The sequence below is a fragment of the Cryptotermes secundus genome, unplaced genomic scaffold (genome assembly GCF_002891405.2).
Source record: "Cryptotermes secundus unplaced genomic scaffold, Csec_1.0 scaffold1230, whole genome shotgun sequence".
NCBI lineage: Eukaryota > Metazoa > Arthropoda > Insecta > Blattodea > Kalotermitidae > Cryptotermes > Cryptotermes secundus.
The window spans coordinates 438,522-458,278 of NW_019743170.1; the positions used below are offsets into that span (position 1 = coordinate 438,522).

General features: G+C 44.0%; 1 protein-coding gene across 2 annotated transcripts in view; it reads right to left on the minus strand.

The window, feature by feature from the left end:
- The window catches only part of LOC111874011 (dendritic arbor reduction protein 1), a 235,113-nt gene extending 223,962 nt beyond the window's left edge, over positions 1-11,151 (minus strand). For both annotated transcript variants that reach the window (XM_033755298.1, XM_023869114.2), the window contains exon 1: positions 10,920-11,151. In XM_033755298.1, the coding sequence (XP_033611189.1) occupies positions 10,920-11,069 (150 nt within the window). In that variant the 5' untranslated portion in view covers positions 11,070-11,151. The remainder of the gene's footprint in view (positions 1-10,919) is intronic.
- Between the last annotated feature and the right edge of the window lie 8,606 nt (positions 11,152-19,757).

A 19,757-nucleotide genomic window follows, 5' to 3' on the forward strand; every position in this document is an offset into this window, starting at 1 on the left:
AAACACTAGACTGTGTGCTCTAGTGAGCTGTAAAGTGTGGAAATGGCGATAGTGTTGTAGTTATTTATAGTTACGACCTGTAAGTGGTCAATAAATCTATTCACCAATCCAAACCCAGTCTGTAGTCACACACAAACTACGTGATGGGATGATATGGGCTGATCTGACTCAGGATAGAGACCAATGGACGGCTCTTGTGAACACGGTATTGAACCTTTGGGTTCCGTAAAATTTTAGGAAGTTCTTGCATAGCTGCACAACTGGCTGCTTCTCAAGAAGGGCTCAGCTCCATGAAGTTAGCGTTCTTTAAGTCGTGATGGTTTCTTTAACGCTCAGGTTTCCAGACCGCTTACGAAGGTCCCTGTTTCCAGTAACGCACGGTGATGTTAGAAGAATTCCACGTAAAGGAGCTCATGAGCCACGTGTTCATGCAAAACCGTTCGCCGGCTGTGCCATGAAACATCACGGTACTGGTGAAAACATACCGTAATTCTAGAGAGAAGCTGACACCAAAAATGTTCTGTATACAGTATACGTGCTGGTCGGCTGAGGGGTCGGAGTTCGAGTCCCGGTAGGGTCAAGAATTTTCTCTTCTCAAAATCGTCCAGACCGGATCTCGGGTCCACCCAACATCCTATCCAATGTGTACCGGTGGCTCTTTCCCCGGGGGTAAACCGGCCGGGGTGTGAAGCTGACCACTTACCTCCAGCTAGTGCAGAGGTCAAAAAATGTGGTTCCATACATCCCATACGCTTTCATGGCGTAGGCACACAGGAACGCTGTAAAGAACTAGGCACGAAGATTCACAGAGTAGCGTTGTATCGCCGAAACACGACCATGTCACGTGACGTGTCCCATGAAAACTGTTATGACTATCGGGGAGTCACTGAACTGCCGTAAATATTGTATTGCACAGATGTGTGCTGTTATTAAGTGCTGCAGCAAATGTATCAGGTTACAAATACACTAAGGATTCTTGTTCTCATTTTTGGCGTTCGTTGTGGGTGGAGCAAAATAGGCGCATTTGTAAATGTATCGTCACTTTAAACGAATTATTAATATACTGCGCCATATTTGCGCACAGCAAGAACTGTGAAGCCTGAGAAACAGCATTATTAGGGAACGACTGTGTAACATACAGCAATGAAGTCATTGTTGAAAGCGTTGTTTTCTGTGCGGTCCGTGCCTAGGCTATCTATATATATATAGAGAGAGAGAGAGCGAGAGAGAGGCCCATCTGCCATTACGGGACACGCCCGTGTGGAGGCGAGGTCGAATACCTCCACCGTGACCCTGCGAGACGTAGGAGGCGACGAAAAGGGAAGCCTCAAATTTGAGACATTAAAATATAGTCGCCAGTCCCAAGGGACTCGGACCCGAGAAAGACTGCGCTGGCAAGAGCCAGCAGCATATAAAAGGACAGACCCGTCCTCTCATCAGAGAGGGTGCCCCATAAAAACAAGACCGTAACTGTCAAACTGTAATAAATATCTGGTCATGAGCCCCAGATGGGGCTCGACACCAAGACTTACTGACTGACTGACCGTCAGTCGCAATGTGACTTTGACTTCATTACGGGACAGTCCTGTGGAGACTACAGTAGGAAGAGTGGGAGGTTGATGTAAGATGGCCGCCTGCCTGGGAGGACGTGAGCCCGGCAGGACAGGAGTGTCCACTATTGGAAGACGCTACCAAGCAACGCAGTGAAAACCGTGAATGAGAACACTAGCCTTTGTGTGATAATGATCTGTAAAGTGTAGTCACTCACGAGTTGTTTGTTTAAGAGCCCAATAAATGAGATTACTAATCCAAACCCGGTCTATAGTCACACTCAACACGTGACAGTACGACGCATCAAGATTTTCTCTCCAATGGCACAGCTGTTCCCTATACACCTAAATTCAAACTTTTGCAAATAATATACGATGATACCAGTTCTCGAAATGAATAACGAAGTAAAAAAGTAAAAGTTGTCCCCGTGCTTAACTAATTGAACACTAGGCCATGAAGACGTATAGGGTAGTGGATGCATAGATCAACATTTTCTTGACCTCGGCACTATTTGGAAGTGAGTGGTCAGCATCACGCCCAGGCCGCTTTACCCCCGGGGAAATAACCCCCGGTACCCATTGGATAGGAGGCTGAGTGGGCCCCAGGGCCGGTCTGAACGTGGAGAAAATTCTTGACCCTACCGGGACTCGAACCACGACCCGTCGTTCGTCAAGCTGAAAAACAAGCAGTCTCAAAATTTCTTATCTGAATTTTATCATAAATCTATTTGATAGCTCTGTTTCCAGATAAATAAATACTTAATCAACATTTTCAAATAGTTCTGTAGTGCGTAGAACCGGTACCCATTGGATAGGAGGCTGCGACATCCCCCTAATCGGTCTGGACGCTGTGGAGAAGATAAATATCTCTTGCCCTTACCAGGGATCGAAACCCAACCTTCCAACACGCAGCACATCGCCATACCGACTAAGGGGTCATGATAAGATGTTTAATTAATACATTTTCAACTCTATATGCCTCTCTTGCCGATAAATTAACTCACAAGTCATCAGCCGAGGAAGACATTAAGTTAGCTGGCTGACGGAGCCGGGATGGCTCAGTCGACATAGCGATGGGCTACGGGCTGGACAGACCGGGTTCAGCAATGCAAGATTTTCCTCCTCTCCTTTCCACAGCCGACTGTCTAGAAAATGTGGGAGCCTCGGCGTCTCCCAACCCTGTAGGCCTTCATGGCATGTTACAGGGATAGCTTTGCCTGTTTGCTGCCATCCTGTCGGCCGGCATGTCTTCCCAACGGGAATTCCTGGTGGCTTAGCGTTCTTGTGTACCGCTGTTTGTTTCTCGCTTCTTCATTTACTGATCCTGCAAGTTTCACTCTCCTAAGAGCCGCAGATGTCTGCGTCACTTTCTCAAACGCCATTCATCCGCGATCCACTCCATAATAATGCAAATGACTATCACAACAACCAGTAAACACTTCACCACGACTTAATCTTACGTAAGGTCCTATGACTGCTAGGAAAACAACTGACCTGAACAAGAACAGAGAGATACGGGTCGTGCCTGGACATACGGCAGCGGAAAGATTTATCTCAACAGCGTCAGGCTCTGGGGTACACGAAGCCTCCTACCCAATAGGTACCAGAGACTCTTTCCCTGGGGGTAAAGCGGCCGAGGCATGAAGCTGACCACTCCAACTAGTCCAGAGGTCAAGAATGTCCGATCATAGCGCTTAATTAATTAAGCACAGCAACAGCTTTACCTTTCATTATGACCATTAGGTAACGTGTGGGGTTCCTACGGAAACGAGCAACTGAGCTGAACTAATGAATGGATGGTCGTCCCTGAACATGGCCGCAATGGAGGGCTCAAGCCGTAACGGGCAAGTGACTGTACTCTTGTGAGTAATGGCCCGTAGTCGCTATGGGAACTACAAAGTAAACAAGAACAAGAGAATGGACGGCCGTGTTCCAACACGATCGGCACCAGAAATATCACGAAGGCACTTCAACAGAAACGCGGACATTATCCCTGTAACAGGCCGTCGAGGCCTTAAGGTTGTGAGACGTCAAGACTCCCACATTTTCTAGACAGTCGACTCACAGATGGCGGTGAGGTTGTCAGCCTTACTCGCAGGCCGCCTTTTACCCCCCAGGAAGATTCCTTGTACTAATTTATGTTAGATGCTGATTCGACCCCAGGGCCATATTGCGGCTGGAAGGCTTGGGTCAATTGAAAAATCTAGTGACCTATCGGGAATCGAATCCGCGTCCTTCCGGCCTGTAGCATAGTGCCTCAACAAACTACGGTACCGCGTACCGAAACCCGGACATGCCCAGTATTAACGACTACCTGTTCCCAGAGCAGAGAAGTTATTGATACCGCGTACAGCGCGTTCTTGAAGATCTCGCATAATTCGAAGCGAGTTTTCTCATAGTGATAAATGTAAAGTAAGGGGGATGCGCTCTCTGAGCGCATAAACTTATAGCCATTGCAGGGTAACATGACATTTTACTAATTAATAATCGTCTTAATTTTTATTAAATTGTCACTTTATTGCATTATTATTTTTGCCAATTTTTTTTTTGGGGGGGGGAGTCGCATTATTGCAAACTCTGCGCATAAAAGCATAACTTTATTTTTTCATATCGTACTAATTCAAACTCGCATAAAATGTGACTGCACTGTACATTCATTTCCGTTTCAATACCGGCCCATATCCGCGTGAAACCGCGTGTTTTCCGTGAATTACGTGGACACTGAAAATTAAAATTTCGGCCATCTGATGCTGGAACTCCGCAGTGTCAAAGAAAGCGAACACACATTCAACATAATAACACAGGCATGTGGGAACAAAATGTTTTTACTTCTAATCCAGTGGTAATTGGTTCTACGACACCATGTGTTTTCTGTGAGGTGGAAGAAATTAAAAATCTTATGAAGTGGGAGGACCCAAGGTAGCATAGTCGGTATAGGGGCTGATAACGGGCTGGACGACCGAAAGGTCCGGAGTTCGAGTCCCGGTAGAGTCACAACTTTTCTCTTGTTCACGTTGTCCAGACCGACTCTCTGGCCCACCCAGCCTCCTACCCAATGGGTACCTAGGGCTCTTTCCCCGGGAGTAACGCGGCCGGGTCGAGATACTGACCACTCACCTCAAGAAAATGTGGATCTACACATCCACTCCACCATACGTCTTCATGGAGTAGTGTTTAATTAGTTAAGCACAAGGACAACTTTACGAAGATAACTGATAAGCTATGAAGGGACAATCCTTTATGTCTTGAGTTTTCCACAGTTCGGTGTTGACTACACACTTGTCAGAGTGGCAACCCTGCTTACCCCGAACCCAGAATCCGTTTGTCTGCGGCAAGTTTTCACTTTACGCCCGGAAGTAAATATTTTTCTAACATTATTAACGGTTTATATATTCCGCATTTGTAAAATGGCGTTTGACTTTCGAGGGATTCTTACTCTCATCACTGAACAACGGCAGTTCTGGGCTAGAGATACGTCGGCCTTGTGATTGGCTTTCACTGGAAGTTTCGTCAGCAGAGAAATGTACAGGTTGTAAATCTGAAGCCGAAAGGAAAGCTGTCAGAGATGTATAAATACCTGGACGTTGCGGTCCACGTCTACTCTATACATATATGGCCTAAATGCTGTTTTTCATGTCTGTTTCGTATCACAAGCCTAAATGAGAACAGGTACTGACATAGCCACGGTTGTTAAAGCTGTGTGCTGGTACTGCTACAGAGTTTTCTGGTTGGGAGTCATACCCTCATTCCCAGTATTCTGTAATTACATGATAAATTTTAATTTCTGATCTTGAGTGTTACTTTCTTTGAAAAAGAACGCAATGTTATGAAGTTTACGTACTCTTAGCAATATACAACATAACGGTGGCCACGTCTATTAAGGTGATATGCAAAATCCCGCAGAATTTTTGGACTCTCACTCGAATCCTTGTACACAATTATCCTTTTCCATTTCATTTGTCATATTTAATTTCTTAATTCGAATTCTATTCCTCTTTTAGAATTTTTACATAATATAGAGACAGCGATATTTATTGGGAAAACGGCCATTTCGCGGTTACTTTCCCTGATTTCAGATCTAGCCGTTCTCAACAGGATGCCAAGTGACTTCGTCGTGTCCCTTGAGATAAAAATTGCACAGTACATATCGGTCAGGGGTCTTATTTACGGTACGTCACCTTCCACCCTTCCCACAAGGCAGATACACTATGTAAAGCTAGAAAAGCCATGGAGGCCCATAGGGTTGTGAGACGTGGAGGCTCCCACATTTTCTCTACATTCGGGCTCATAGATGGCGGTGAGATTGTCAGCCTTACGCTCAGGACGCCATTTATACTCCCCAGAAAGATTCCTGGTACTCATTTCTGTTAGAAGCCGAGTTGACCCCAGGACCATAGTGGAGCTGGAAGGATTAGGTCAACTAAAAATCCAATGACCTCATCGAGAATCGAACCTGCGACCTTCCGGCTTGTAGTATAGTGTTTCAACCAACTACGCCACCGCGTGTCCCTCCATTCCATTAATGTGTAGAGAAATATTCGCCGTTGTTTTGGGTATCACGCGGAACACGTAACCACATGTAGGATTTGCCGTTTTCACAGCGGCGTCATGAAAAGTTGTCTTCTGAGATGTAACACCGTGTAGTCTGCTTTCACGCTAGTTTGTTGCTCGGCTTATCCTTCGAGCCTGAAGATGAAGGCGACGTGTACCTCCGAAACGTTGGTTGCCTTTCAACGGACTACAAGGCTTTATATCTCAGAATACAGAATTGTTCACACAAATACAACCTGTCTGCTGACTGCAAAAACAACTGTGAGTAAAGCATTTGAATAATGAAGCAGATCTTACCGATATATAAAAATTCAGTTCTTACGGCACAGAAGGCTCGGTGAATTTCCATTACAAAGACAAACCGTTAACTACCATATGGAGAAATAATTGCTGTTTATTCCGTGGAATACATTACACATATTTAAATACCGTGTGTGTGGGCAAGACGCTGAGTTCCTGAATATTAAACGTGGTGGTACATATACAAACAACCGAGATTTGAGTTCCTGAATACTGAAAGAGATGGTACATATAGAAACAACCGAGATTTGAGTTCCTGAATACTGAAAGAGGTGGTACATATAGAAACAACAGAGATTTGAGTTCCTGAATACTGAAAGAGGTGGTACATAAACGTAGAAACAACCGAGATTTGAGTTCCTGAATACTGAAAGAGGTGTTACACAAAGAAACAACTGGCATTTGAGTTCCTGAATATTAAACGTGGTGGCACATATAGAACAACCGAGATTTGAGTTCCTGAATACTGAAAGAGGTGTTACACAAAGAAACAACTGGCATTTGAGTTCCTGAATATTAAACGTGGTGGCACATATAGAACAACCGAGATTTGAGTTCCTGAATACTGAAAGAGGTGTTACATAAAGAAACAACTGACATTTGAGTTGCTGAATATTAAACGTGGCACATATAGAACAACCGAGATTTGAGTTTCTGAATACTGAAAGAGGTGGTACATATAGAAACAACTGACATTTGAGTTCCTGAATATTAAACGTGGTGGCACATATAAAAACAACTGAGATTTGAGTTCCTTAATACTGAAAGAGGTGGCACATATAAAAACAACTGAGATTTGAGTTCCTTAATACTGAAAGAGGTGGCACATATAGAAACAAACGAGATTTGAGTTCCTGAATACTCAAAGAGGTGGCGCATATAGAAACAACTGAGATTTGAGTTCCTGAAAATTAATCGAAGTGGCACATAAAGAAACAACTGAGATTTGAGTTCCTGTATATTAAACGAGGCGGTACGTACAGAAACTGAGATTTAACTCTGTGAAGCCTGATATCTCTTTACGAATTACAGCATAATGGATGTCCGTTAAATCGCAACGTCCGTATTCTCACAAACACGTGACATACACTCCCGATTATAATTTTTCAGTCACTTATAAACTTTTGTTTACACGCACCTTTCTCCTCGCTTCTGTCCAATGTGTAGTAATTAAGAAAATACATTTGTAAGAGAACAAACCATACACAGTACAACACAAAATTTAATTTGCGACAGAACGACGCATTTCCTAGAGACGCGCCATGCTTGCAGCGCGACTGACGAAATAACACAACATATCAACCGAAGAATAACGGGGAAGTACAGAAGAACTTTGGTCGTGAAATCCGAAATCGGTTAAATTTAGCGTTTACTGTACTTAAAAATTCAGCTTGTGTAGCACAGAAATTCACTTCGCCTCATTCCCGTTTTTAGATAAATAATCGCTATTTTTGGACGTTATCCATCGTCCTTGTTATTATTTAAAGAACACGGCGTTTCGGAGATCGGATTCTGTCTCCGTCATCAGGTGGAGCCTACTCATTTGGGTTCAATCAACAGAGCTACTCCCTATCTCCGGACGTAAGAAACACCAGATGACTGGAAGTCTTAGCAAGTTGTATCGTAATACACTCAAATTTCCAAACTTCGGGTATATACCACGTCCATACTGGTAAGATAATAAGATCTAAAAGTTTGTGGCGATGTTATATTAATACAACTACTGTGTTTCTGAACATTATCCATTCTCATGTTTTGATTTAAAACACACAACATTTCGGAGACAGAATCCAACCTCCGAAATATTGCTTTAAGTAAAGAGAGGACGGTGGGTGTCCCGAAATATAACAACTGTATTAATATCATCGTCACAAACTTTTATAAATAATCGCTGTTTATTTTCAGCATGATATGAAATACATAAATGAACTGTACCAAAAAACATAACATCTTAATGTCAGAGTCCATGGTAGAAATAGTAACCATACCATCCGTCACGGATTCCTGTAAAAAGAATGGGGTGCTTATGTTTGCTGGTTTAAAGTCTGGGGTTAAATACACAGAAAACCTGTGCTGCTCAGCTGCCTATTAATGCTCCTAATTCGTTTAGTGGTGAGGGATTCCAACTGGGTCCACTCGGTACGGCGGCCACTGATTGGCCTATTGTACCTGCCCCGGGTGATTATGATGATGGAGAATTTGGTGGAATGAAGATTGGCAGGGGAAACCGAAGTGCCCGGAGAAAACCCACCCCAACGCAACTTTGTCCACCACAAATCCCACTTGACCAGACCCGGGATCGAACCCGGGCTGCTGCGGTGAGAAGCCAGCGACTAACCGCTTGAGATATGGAGCAGCTATTAACGCCCCTAAGTAAATTACAAAAGACGAAAAGGCAGATCACAAATTCCTTGGTGCAGAATCGGTCCTGGGAAGCTCGGCTGGTCAACAAATTTCCCGTCTTTTATGGAACCCGAATGATCTTTACCGTACTCAGAAGAACAGGCCACCTGCCCGCATCCTGGGCTAGACGCAAATTCCACGCAACATAATTCTTTGGTGCGTTCGCCAAAAAGTAGTACTTACGTATGGAGCTGAGTCCTTCTTGAGGAGCCGCAAAATCTGCAGCTACTCAAGAATTTCCCAGCATTTTATGGAACCCGAAGGTTCATTACCGTGTTCACAAGAGCCCTCCATTGGTCCCTATCCTGGACAAGATCAATTCAATTCAATCCATACCATCCCATCGTATCTATCTAAGATCCATTTTAATATTGTTCACCCACCTACGCCTTGATCTGCCCACTGGTCTCTTTCCTTCTTGCTTTCCCACCAATATCCTATATGCATTCCTCTTCCCCCTTCTTCGTGCTGCATGCCCTGCCCACCTCATCATCCTAGCCAACAAGAAGTTGCAGAACAAAATATGCTTCTCTGACCTCTATAGTGTGCGTGTTTACATTTAACAACCCTGAGAAAGTTGTAACCGATTTTAATGAAATTTGATCTTTAAGGTTTACGCTCATATTTGCTGACAGCTTTAAAATCTAACAATGCCGGCCACTTTACGTGAAGACTCGCACACGCATTTCAGCGCGCATCTCAGTCGTAACTCGGTCAACATTTACTCGTATCAGACCGAAAAATGATACCAACAAATGCTGCAGAGAGGGATGAATCTTTCACATCCAGGCCAACTTTTCCGCAAATATTATGATTCTCGACATGATTACAACAAATCTGGGGAACTCGACAATACCCGTTATCTTTACGTGGTGCATCTTCCTACGTGACGGAGCTTTTATTTACCGTCATACAACGTCGTTATTTACTGCGTAACAAAATGATTGAAATCGAGTGAAAACAAGTCTGTCAGTTTACTGTATCAATCACACTACATGTTTTGGTTTCATCTGACCATCGTCTGGTGTCTATGAATAAAAACAGTAAATTATTATATTACATTTATATATTACGTTTATCCTCAATTATATGATAAAAATTGATATATTTTATGAATCTGTCACGTTTCGCGAACGTTTCAGAACGTGTAAGATTACTGTCGTCTTGGATGTGCAGCCGTGCAGTCTGGTGGGTATTTAAACTATTTTTCGGAGAAACATCACGTCCCATAAAAGTCGACGCCATGCGATAGGCAAATGCCGTATTTGCTGTCTTGTTTATATCCATATTACTGCCCCTCACAGCTACGTCTTGGTCTTCCGAGTGGTCTCTTTCTTCAAGATATCGCAGATTACTGTATGCGTTTGTTGTTTGCGTACTACATACCCTCCTTCGTTGCATGTCCTTAATGACGAGTACCAAGTATGAAAACTCTAGCTGTACCTTTTCGCCTTCCTCCTGCTTGCTCTGAATTGTCCACAGCTAGTCTGTAGCATTAACATAATCAGATTCAAATTTCCGCGGCTGTAAAAATGCATACTGCGGTATTTATGACACAGTGTAGACTGGTATGTGGGTACCAGTGTTCGAAGGAATATGCTATTTCCATCTACAGAGTTCTAACCCTCGCAATATTAAACACCCACCGAAGTGTGCTGTGCTTAAACAGAACAGTCTGTCGGTTAGAAGAGTACTCATCTTCTGACATGTTACACAGAAGCTTACTGACGTTTCGGAGTAACGTAATCCAGCAATCTTTAGAAAAAAAAAAGAATTAACCAAGCAAGATCTTAACTGTAAAAACTTTAATCTCTGTTGTGATTCGTAAGTGAATATGGTTAAAAAAAAAACAACTTTAATCTCTGTTGTGTTTCGTAGGCGAATGTGGTTAAAAACTTTAATGTCTGTTGTGTTTTGTATGTGAATATGGTTAAAAAATGTCTGTTCAGTTAACAACTGCTTGATTTACAGCCTCACGAGACGTGGGCATTTGAAACCAAACCGACTGGGAGATGTAATCATAAAACGCGCGCAATTTGCGCTGCGCAGCAAACACGGTTATATAAGTTGGAGCATGCGCCTAGCATCAGAGTAAACAACAGGTTGTGGCCATACCTGCATTTGTATCCAAGTGTCTACCAAGTTTTGTCCTGATGAAGACCATCCACCACTTGAACAATCACCAGGATGATCCGGAACTATTTGATCATCATCCAAGTTCGCCGTCGGGTTAGGCCTGAGAACACAACAGGACCCTAGCTCCATGCTACTACACCGTACCCACCACACTGTGCATCACACACACACGCACCTGCTGCCACCGACTCGCTCCAGCCACTTCTGGCCACTGCGTGCTGGAGGAGAGCCGACTTGTCTGAGCAGGTCTCTCTCTCCGTTCCAGTGCCTTGCGAAACCAACTCTCTCTCTCTCTTCTTCCTTCTTCATCATTCTTCTTTCTTGAACATTTCTTTACATGTTCCCTTCCCCCTCCTGATGTGTCTCGTGCGAGCGGCTATTTATGAATGGGACAGGCCACAGAGATTGGCGGCCAAACTACCGACCAATCCACGACCAGCTGGTACTTCATGCGTGTGGTCTTCTTTCGTATCCTCTCCCTCACCCTTCGCGTTCCGCCGTTGTCTTCGTTTCTGCAACATTTCGCCTCCTTTTCCGCCTAGGCTCACAATGGCCAAAGCTGTTACTCCAAATAAACGCGAATATACAGCGATTATAATAAATGATATAAACTCCGTCTCAAGTGCAAACAATATATGCAAAATATATTGTTTGCACTTGAGACGGAGTTTATATCATTTATCGTATGGAGTGCAACAGGATGCTTAAATATAATAGCGATTATAATTTTCAGCTCCACTCTAGCGTAGGCTGTACAGCGACTGGACACGGGCTGGACGTCCAGGGCCGGAGTTCGAGTCCCGGTAGCGTCAATAATTTTCTCTGCTACACGTCGTCCAGACCGGCTCTGGGGTCCAGCCAACCTCCTATTCAGTGGGAACCGGGGGTTGTTCCCCGGGTTAGAGTGGCCGGGGCGTGAAGCTGAGAACTTACCTCCAGCTAGTTCCGAGGTCAAGAAAATGTGGCTCTATACATACACTCCACCACACGCCTTCATGGCGAAGTGCTTAACTAGTTAAGCACAGGGACAACTTTACCTTTTTTTTTCTTGGCACTACAGCCCCAGTGGGCCTAGGCCTACCTCCATGAACTTCTCCGTTCACTTCGGTTTTTCTAGATCTTACACATTCGGTAGGACTCCTTGGGCGGGTGATCAGCTCGTCTCAAGGCCTCTACCTGTATACACAGAAAAACGCACATACACAAACTAAACATCGATGCCCTGAGTGGGATTCGAACCCACGATCCAGGTTTCCAAGCGAGTGAAGACAGTACATGCCTTAGACCGCTCGGTTACCGTGACCTGCCAACTTTACCTATACTCTGATAAATTCCGGGTAAAATGTCGATCAGCACGGGGAATAGGCCACGGACTGAACGACTGAGGAATCGGGTTCGATATCCGTCAAGATAGTTTCTCTGCTCTTCTCCACATGGTCCGGGTCGTCTGTGGGGCCCACCGAGTCATTATCTAATGGGTACGGGGGGCCATTTTCTTGAGGGTAAAGCAATATGAATCTGGGCACTTTCATCTAGTGCAGACGTTAAAATGAGTGGAGGTATATCTCTGCTCCCCCGTACATCTTCATGTAGTGGAGCTGAAATACGCAGGGGGACAACTTGTTCCAATTGCATTTCAATGCAGATAATCACGAAACTCTGTACTGGACTTTAATGTCATGTTGTCACGTATACCAGCATACTCGAAGAACGTGCAGCCTGTTGCCCTGAAGATGGAGGCAAGGGATTTCTCCGAAACACTGGTAACGGCCTATCAGACACCATAGAATTAATGTGAGCTTCTCATGGCTGTGGCAAACTTCTGGGACGTGACGTCATGCAGAAGTGCACTCTGATGGAGCGTACGGCGTTGCAACCCAGCAGATAGTGCAGTAAGCCCTCGCTAATCCGGATGTCGGATGTCTTAGTATTCAGCAACCAACAACAATCCGTTTCGCTTGCAAGATGATGCAGTCACAGTCAATCGTATATCAGAAAGTAGGTGCACTGCCCTGGCTTATTTTGAAAAAATAAACGAAAGTAGGCTTATGCGAGCTCCATGCTGTCTGTGTGTCTGTATATTTGTGATCTCCGCCCATTTTAACTTCTGAATGCCTGAACCATTCTTTATGGAATTTGGTATCATGGCACCTGAGCTCATTTCAACGGCGTACTTGATAGATTCCTACCATCAGCCCGTGTCTTTACGTGCATCTCTCCTATCGTTGCTAGGCAACGGCTCGATAAACATATCCCCGCAGCAACGAATACACGAAACAACAAAAGAACACTTGAATGCGTGTATGGGTTTGTCTGTGTGTGCGTCTATCGTTCGTAGGTAATAAATTGATAAAGACGTTCCCGCGGCAATGAAAATTATTGCAGGCGTTGTTTTCTATGCGGTCCGTGTCGTGTCAAAGGAAAGAAGACGATTAGTTCTTCCCAGAACTTGTTGTTCTACTTATGGAAGATAGTTTATTTCTATTGATTTCAGGTCCCATAAAACGGTGACCCAGACGCCGTTGGCAGTAAAAACCCTAAATCCTGCAATCCGCCAGGCTATACGGCATCACATATCAGAAGGTAAGTACTCTTCATGATGTTTCTTGTTTCTTCCCGCGTGGTCCTGCATGCGCATTTCAAAGTGCAATGCAGAGCTGATTTATGTAACAAAGCGATCTCATTTCTTCGATAGAAGTAACATACATACATTGAATGGACTGTCAGTTTTGGGCCTGAAATCAGTCCGAATAATGTTTCAAAGAGCAGTTCCTTCTGTTACAAAGGCGCGCCAGTCCTATTATACAGTTCAGGGAAACAAACACTGTCAAAGTCGAGAATCGCGTGAAACGTATAAATACGATGGATCTAATGGGATCTGACGATGGTGTATGACACTCGGGATTACTGGATTTTTGGAATATGTTCATCGTACGGTATTCTAGGAAACACACAAAAAATTACAATGTTTCGGAAACTGGGTCTGTTTCCGTCTTCAGGTGAGGTGTGGGAAACACCTACACTGTTGGGTGTTGGTGATTGGAAGTTAGTTCCAACGGACCCAATAGTGCAGGTGCCTCCCCTCTCATATGAGGACGAAAACAGATCCAGTTTCAGAAACGTCGTGTTTTGTGTGTGTGTGTTATCTAGAACGCCAGGTGATAGTAAAAAAGTTGAAGCCATCCCTGTAACTAGCCATGGAGGCCCATAGGTTTGTGAGACGACGAGGTTCCCACATTTTCTAGACAACTCGAAGATGGTGGTGACGTTGTCGGCCTTACATTCCAGCCGCCCTTTACCCCCAGGAAGATTCCTGGTACTCATTTCTGTTAGAGGCTGAGTCGACTGGAAGACGTAGGTCAGTTGAAAAATCTAGAGTGCACAATACCAGTATTGTCTGTTAATCAACAGTTACAAACATGGTGAAATTATGAACTTCTGCGTCTATAACCTACAAATTATCATAGATATGATCAGTTAGAGACTGAATTTCATCCAAATAATACATAAGAATCCAGTCGTACCTCATAGGAAACACGTCACATCGCTAAAAGCCCAACCGGTTAATGCCATTTAGGGAAATACATAATTGCTCTTTACTGTGAGAACCATAAGAAAGACACATATACACTGCATGTGTAGAATGCAGAGTTTTAGTGCGTTAAGATATATGGTACATATAGCAACCACTGGGCTTTAAAGGCTTAAGTAATGATTTTTTGCAAGAATAAAATCAAACAGTATTATTCACAATAACATTTCCGTACAACTAGAGATCGGTGCAACTAGAAAGTAGGCTTCATGAGTTTCTGTTCTGAATTCCCTGTTATAGACGGGATAGCTCAGTCGATACTGCAGCTGGCTACGGGCTGGACGACCAAGGTGTCGCGTCCCGGTAGGGTTAAGAATTCTCTTCTCTCCACGACTTCCAGACCGGTTCTGGGGCACACCCAGCCTACGTATTGGATAAAGAGGAGCATTTTCCACTTAGGTAAAGTGGCCGGGGCATGAAGCTAACCACTCACTTCCAACTAGTATCGAGGTCAGGACAACGTGGATCTACACATTCAGCCCCCATACGCCTTCATGGCGTAGTGCTTAATTAGTTACACACGGAGAAAAACTTACTGTTTTATAAGACACTAATAATCCTATGAAGTGACCAGCAAACGCCACCGGCCATAGCCCTCTGTCCGACCCCAGCTGAAGTATACCTCGCCACGATGTAGGGACAAGCAGCAGATAACATGTAGGCTAATTGTAATCTTTGTCTCAGTAAATTACCTCTTCTTATCGAGCTAGTAATATGATCCATAATTAAGTTCGGGGCTCGAAGGGATGAGATGCGGCTGTCTTGTATATTATCATAATTATAATATCCACTCCCCGTCGTAATTAACGCATAGCTATAACGTGGGCTTCGTAGTGTTCTCGCTTCCCACCATGGAGAAGTTTTCAGTGTAGGTGGGCGGGTCGGTAAACAGGCCACAAATGGAAGTAAACAGATGTAATAGGGTTTCTATTTGTATCACTAGGTAGCAGCACAGTCCAGCTTCATGACAGTTTAGCTAGCAGATGCACACGCGCATGTTCAGAGGCTGGTTTCAGTAGTCAAAATGGCTATAGTGCTTAACGAGTGTAATACCGAAGAGCAGAGTTATATTGTGCGTTCTTCTGTGTGTAAAAGGACTCAATGCAATGGATATTCACAAAGAAACGTTTCCTGTTTACGGTAGGAAGTGTCTGTCACTTAAAGCTGTTCACAGCTGGGAGGAAAACGTTTCGTTGATGCATAGATAGGTTGAAACTGAGGTGAGGAAGTGGCCGAGACAACAGACAAAATACTTCTATGCTGCGGGTTTCGACGTACTGGTAAAGCGATGGGACAGGTGCATCGGTGTTGGTGGAGGATTTGTCGAGAAGTAAACGTTTTTCCCCAGGTCCGAGTATCACATGTTTTACGTTTCATATCCATTTGTGGCCTATTTACTGCCTCTCCCTCGTAATATGAAGCAATTTTTGTCTTAGTAATTTATCACAATTCCCTTAGTAACCCAGCAACGAACATCGTACAAAACATACGTAACTTAGAGTGGATCATGGATCAAGAGATATATTTGTTTGCTCCTTACTTTATTTAATAACACTTTTCATATATGTAAGTTAAGTTAGACGGTACATACAATATAATTCCTAAAGGAAAAAAATATTTTTAGCCACATAGGCTCGTTCTGGGAGCCGGGATAGTGCAGTCTGTATAGTGAACATGGTACGGGATGGAAACAGAAGAGTCAGTGTTCGATTTCCAGTAAGGGCGAGAGATTTTTCTCCCCTCCATAACGTCCAGACCGGCCATGGGGTCCACGCACATTCCTGTACGACGGGTACTGGGGGTTTTCCTCTAGGATAAAGCGGCAGGGGCGTGAAGCTGACCACTCACCCCCATCTGATTCCGCGTTTAACGATGGAGGAGTTATATCTCCAATTCCCATACGCCGCCATGGCGTGCTACCTAATTAAATAAGTCCAGGGATAGCTTTACCTTATTGGCGTAATTTCTTTCAAGTAGAGGAATAGACTAGACATGTCGCTCTCTTCAGGGATTTCATAAGGGAGTTTCACCGAGGGCAGTGATTTCGCTTCAATTAGGCCTACTGGGTACTTCGTTTTAGATTATGATCTTATGGAGTGTGACGCAGTTTAGTCTGGTAGGTGACAAACGGTTCGAAGGAGCCTCGGACTTCTATCTTCACGACAGAAGGCTAAAACTGTTCCTGAAATCCTTAATCTTGTGCTGTTCTGTCTTCAACGTGGAAAAGTAGGCCGACCCTTCTGCTCTTAAGATAGATGCAGCAGGTTCTTTCGAAATACTGGTAACCATCTACCAAACTGCAAGATGTCACATTCTAGAATAACACGATCTTGGTACTGCCATAAGAAATTCAAATTTCGCACCTAGTAAAAGAATGTAAAGCTATTCCTGTAACAAGGCTGTGGAGGCCCATAGGTTTGTGAGACGTCGAGGCTCCCACGTTTTCTAGACAATCGGTTCACATCTGGCGGTGAGGTTGTCAGTCTCACGCGCCGGCCGCCCTTTACCCCCCAGGAAGATTCGTGGTACTCATTTCTGTTAGAGGCTGAGAGGACCCCAGGTCCATAGTGCGGCTGGAAAGATTTGGTCAACTGAAAAATCCGGTCACTTCATATGGAATCAAATCCGACCTTCCGGCTTGTTGCACAGTGCCTCAGCCGTAGCTCAAGCGGTTAGTCGCTGGCTTCCCACCGCGGTGGCCCGGGTTCGATCCCGGGTCTGGTAAAGTGGGATTTGTGGTGGACAAAGTAGCACTGGGACAGGTTTTCTCCGAGTACTTCGGCTTCCCCTGCCAATCTTCATTCCACCAATTGCTCCACAATCACCCTCACCTATCTTCTGGGGCTGATACAATCGGCCAGAAGTTGCCGTAGTACAAGGGACTTAGTTCCACCCCACTAGCAATAAAAAAGTGAAGTAGGGTGAGATAGGCATGGCATGTAGCATGCGTGGAAGATAAGAGGAATGCATACTGAGTTTCGGTGGGAAACCCAGAAGGAAAGTGACCATTAAGAAGACTTAGCCGTGGGTTGGAGGTTAATATTAAAATGGACCTTAGAGAAATAAACTGGAGTGGTATGGACTGGATTTATCTGGCTCAGAATTGGGACCAATGGTCGGCTCTTTTGAACAAGGTAATGAACTTTCGAGTTACATAAATTTTGAGAAATTCATGAGCAGCTGTGCAACTGGAGGCTTCTCAAAAAGTACTCAACTCCACGCAGTTAGATGGTTGGTTGGTTAGGTCTAAACGCAAATAACAGTAACGTAGATTCGTTGGCAAAACTCAGAATCCTGCTTTTATAATGCACAGACTTTCAGTACGATAAATTTCATTGTTACGTCATATTCAGAAAGTGCTGTTGCGCAACACAAGTGTCAGCTTAGCGTCTGGGATAACGTTGAAGTCATGGGGTAGAAGCCTGTTCCAGGCAAATTTTATTCCTTGCAATGGTAAATACACAAATGTACATCACAGATTATTATTTATTATTTTTTGGAAGAATTTTTTACTTAGATGTGGATTTTGTCTACATAAAATTAGTCGAACACAGCTTCATATTATCGTGACGTCATATTTACAGCAGTTGATTTATAAGCAATAATTCACACGTCATACGTAGATATGTTTTCGTACAAAATTTCGCATTCTAAGCTCCACTGATTTGTTAGTTGTCTCCTTCAAACGAAACGCTTGATGCTGTCGCCATTTTACTGTTACATCCTTCAACAATATCACCTAAGAAAAATCTGCGTATTTTTCCAATATCTGTTACGATATGAGTACATAGTTTCAAAACTCTGTACTAGATGCTGCTAGTGTCGCTCTCACGTCGCAAATCCGAGGGTTTGCCCCGTTATTATTCCTAATTTTTGAAAAGAAAGTTAGACGTTGATTTGGCTTCTAATGGCATAACGTTAGTATGTTATTTACTGAAAATCTGTCATCTCTTTCAGAAGTGTAAATGGTAGGACACGCACGTGGACAGCATGGCAATCTCATTAGCCTACAAATTTTTTTCTTCAGGAAAGAAAGTCGGGTAAAAATCACTTACTTGCTGCAATCAGAAACCAGTGCCTTCTTGATCCGCATACTGCTGCACCCAGCCAGTTCAGGTGACTTCCATCCGCTGTATTTTATAAGTACTGGTCACCAACAGCACATGGTCCACAGCAAAACACAGCACTTACCTGGATATGATGAAAGACAAGCCTTTCAAGGCGAAGTGCACGCTTGACGACTGGAAATGAAGTTATCTGGGCTCCGTGATTGTAGCCCCCTGAGTGACGCGTGGGGGGAGAGCGTCTCATGAAAGACCCCCATTCATCCCACCATGATGGATGTAACATTAATCTACGGGCGAGATAAACTTACGCCGGTTGGGGGAGGGGGAAGCGGGAATTCAATAAACACGTATCGTAAATGCCCTGTAACGATCGGCTTGCAATAGAACGCTTGTTTCAGAACATTCATAGGAGTGCTTGGTTTTATTTTATTCTGACTGGGGATATCAGAATGTCAGAGAGTCAAGGTTTGCCTTTGTTGTATGGTCCTCCGAACGTTCGTCCCTGGAGAGGCCACTCTTAACGAAACCGCAACTGATGGGCCTCACGAGATTTTGCACTTACAGGGCAGGCTTCATCAGCTCCTACAAATTTGTCTCATGCAAATACAAGCTGCAATTTCTCAAACACAAATATAGAATGAGGAAGGCGATTTTGGTGGAAGAGCCAGAAAGAAGAAGATTCAGACGTAGGTTGGAGGATAATATTCAAATGGATCTTAGATATGTTGGAGAAGTATAGACTGGATTGATTTGGCAGAGGGTAGGAACATTGGAGAGCCCTGTGAAGGCACTAATAAACCTTCCGGTTCCATAAAATGTAGGGCAGTTCTTGGGTACCTGAGCGACTGGCAGTTTCCCAAGATGGGCTCAGCTCCATGGAGTTAGTTACAAGAACAAAGATTTAATAACATCCCCCCCCCCAAGAAACAACGTTAGTTATGTTAAAGGTTGTTTTCTGCACGCAAAGCCAAGCCATAATAAACATATACTTCATGTGTCTTTTGGAAATGTATCGAAATTAAAATATTCAAATTCTTGGAAGCAGCAGGCGTTCAGATATTCGGGAACAACAGAAGTGTCTATATTTGGGGGAAACAGGAGCTCAGATATTTCCGAACAGCAGGAATCCATATATTCGGTCAAGAAACAGAATTTGAA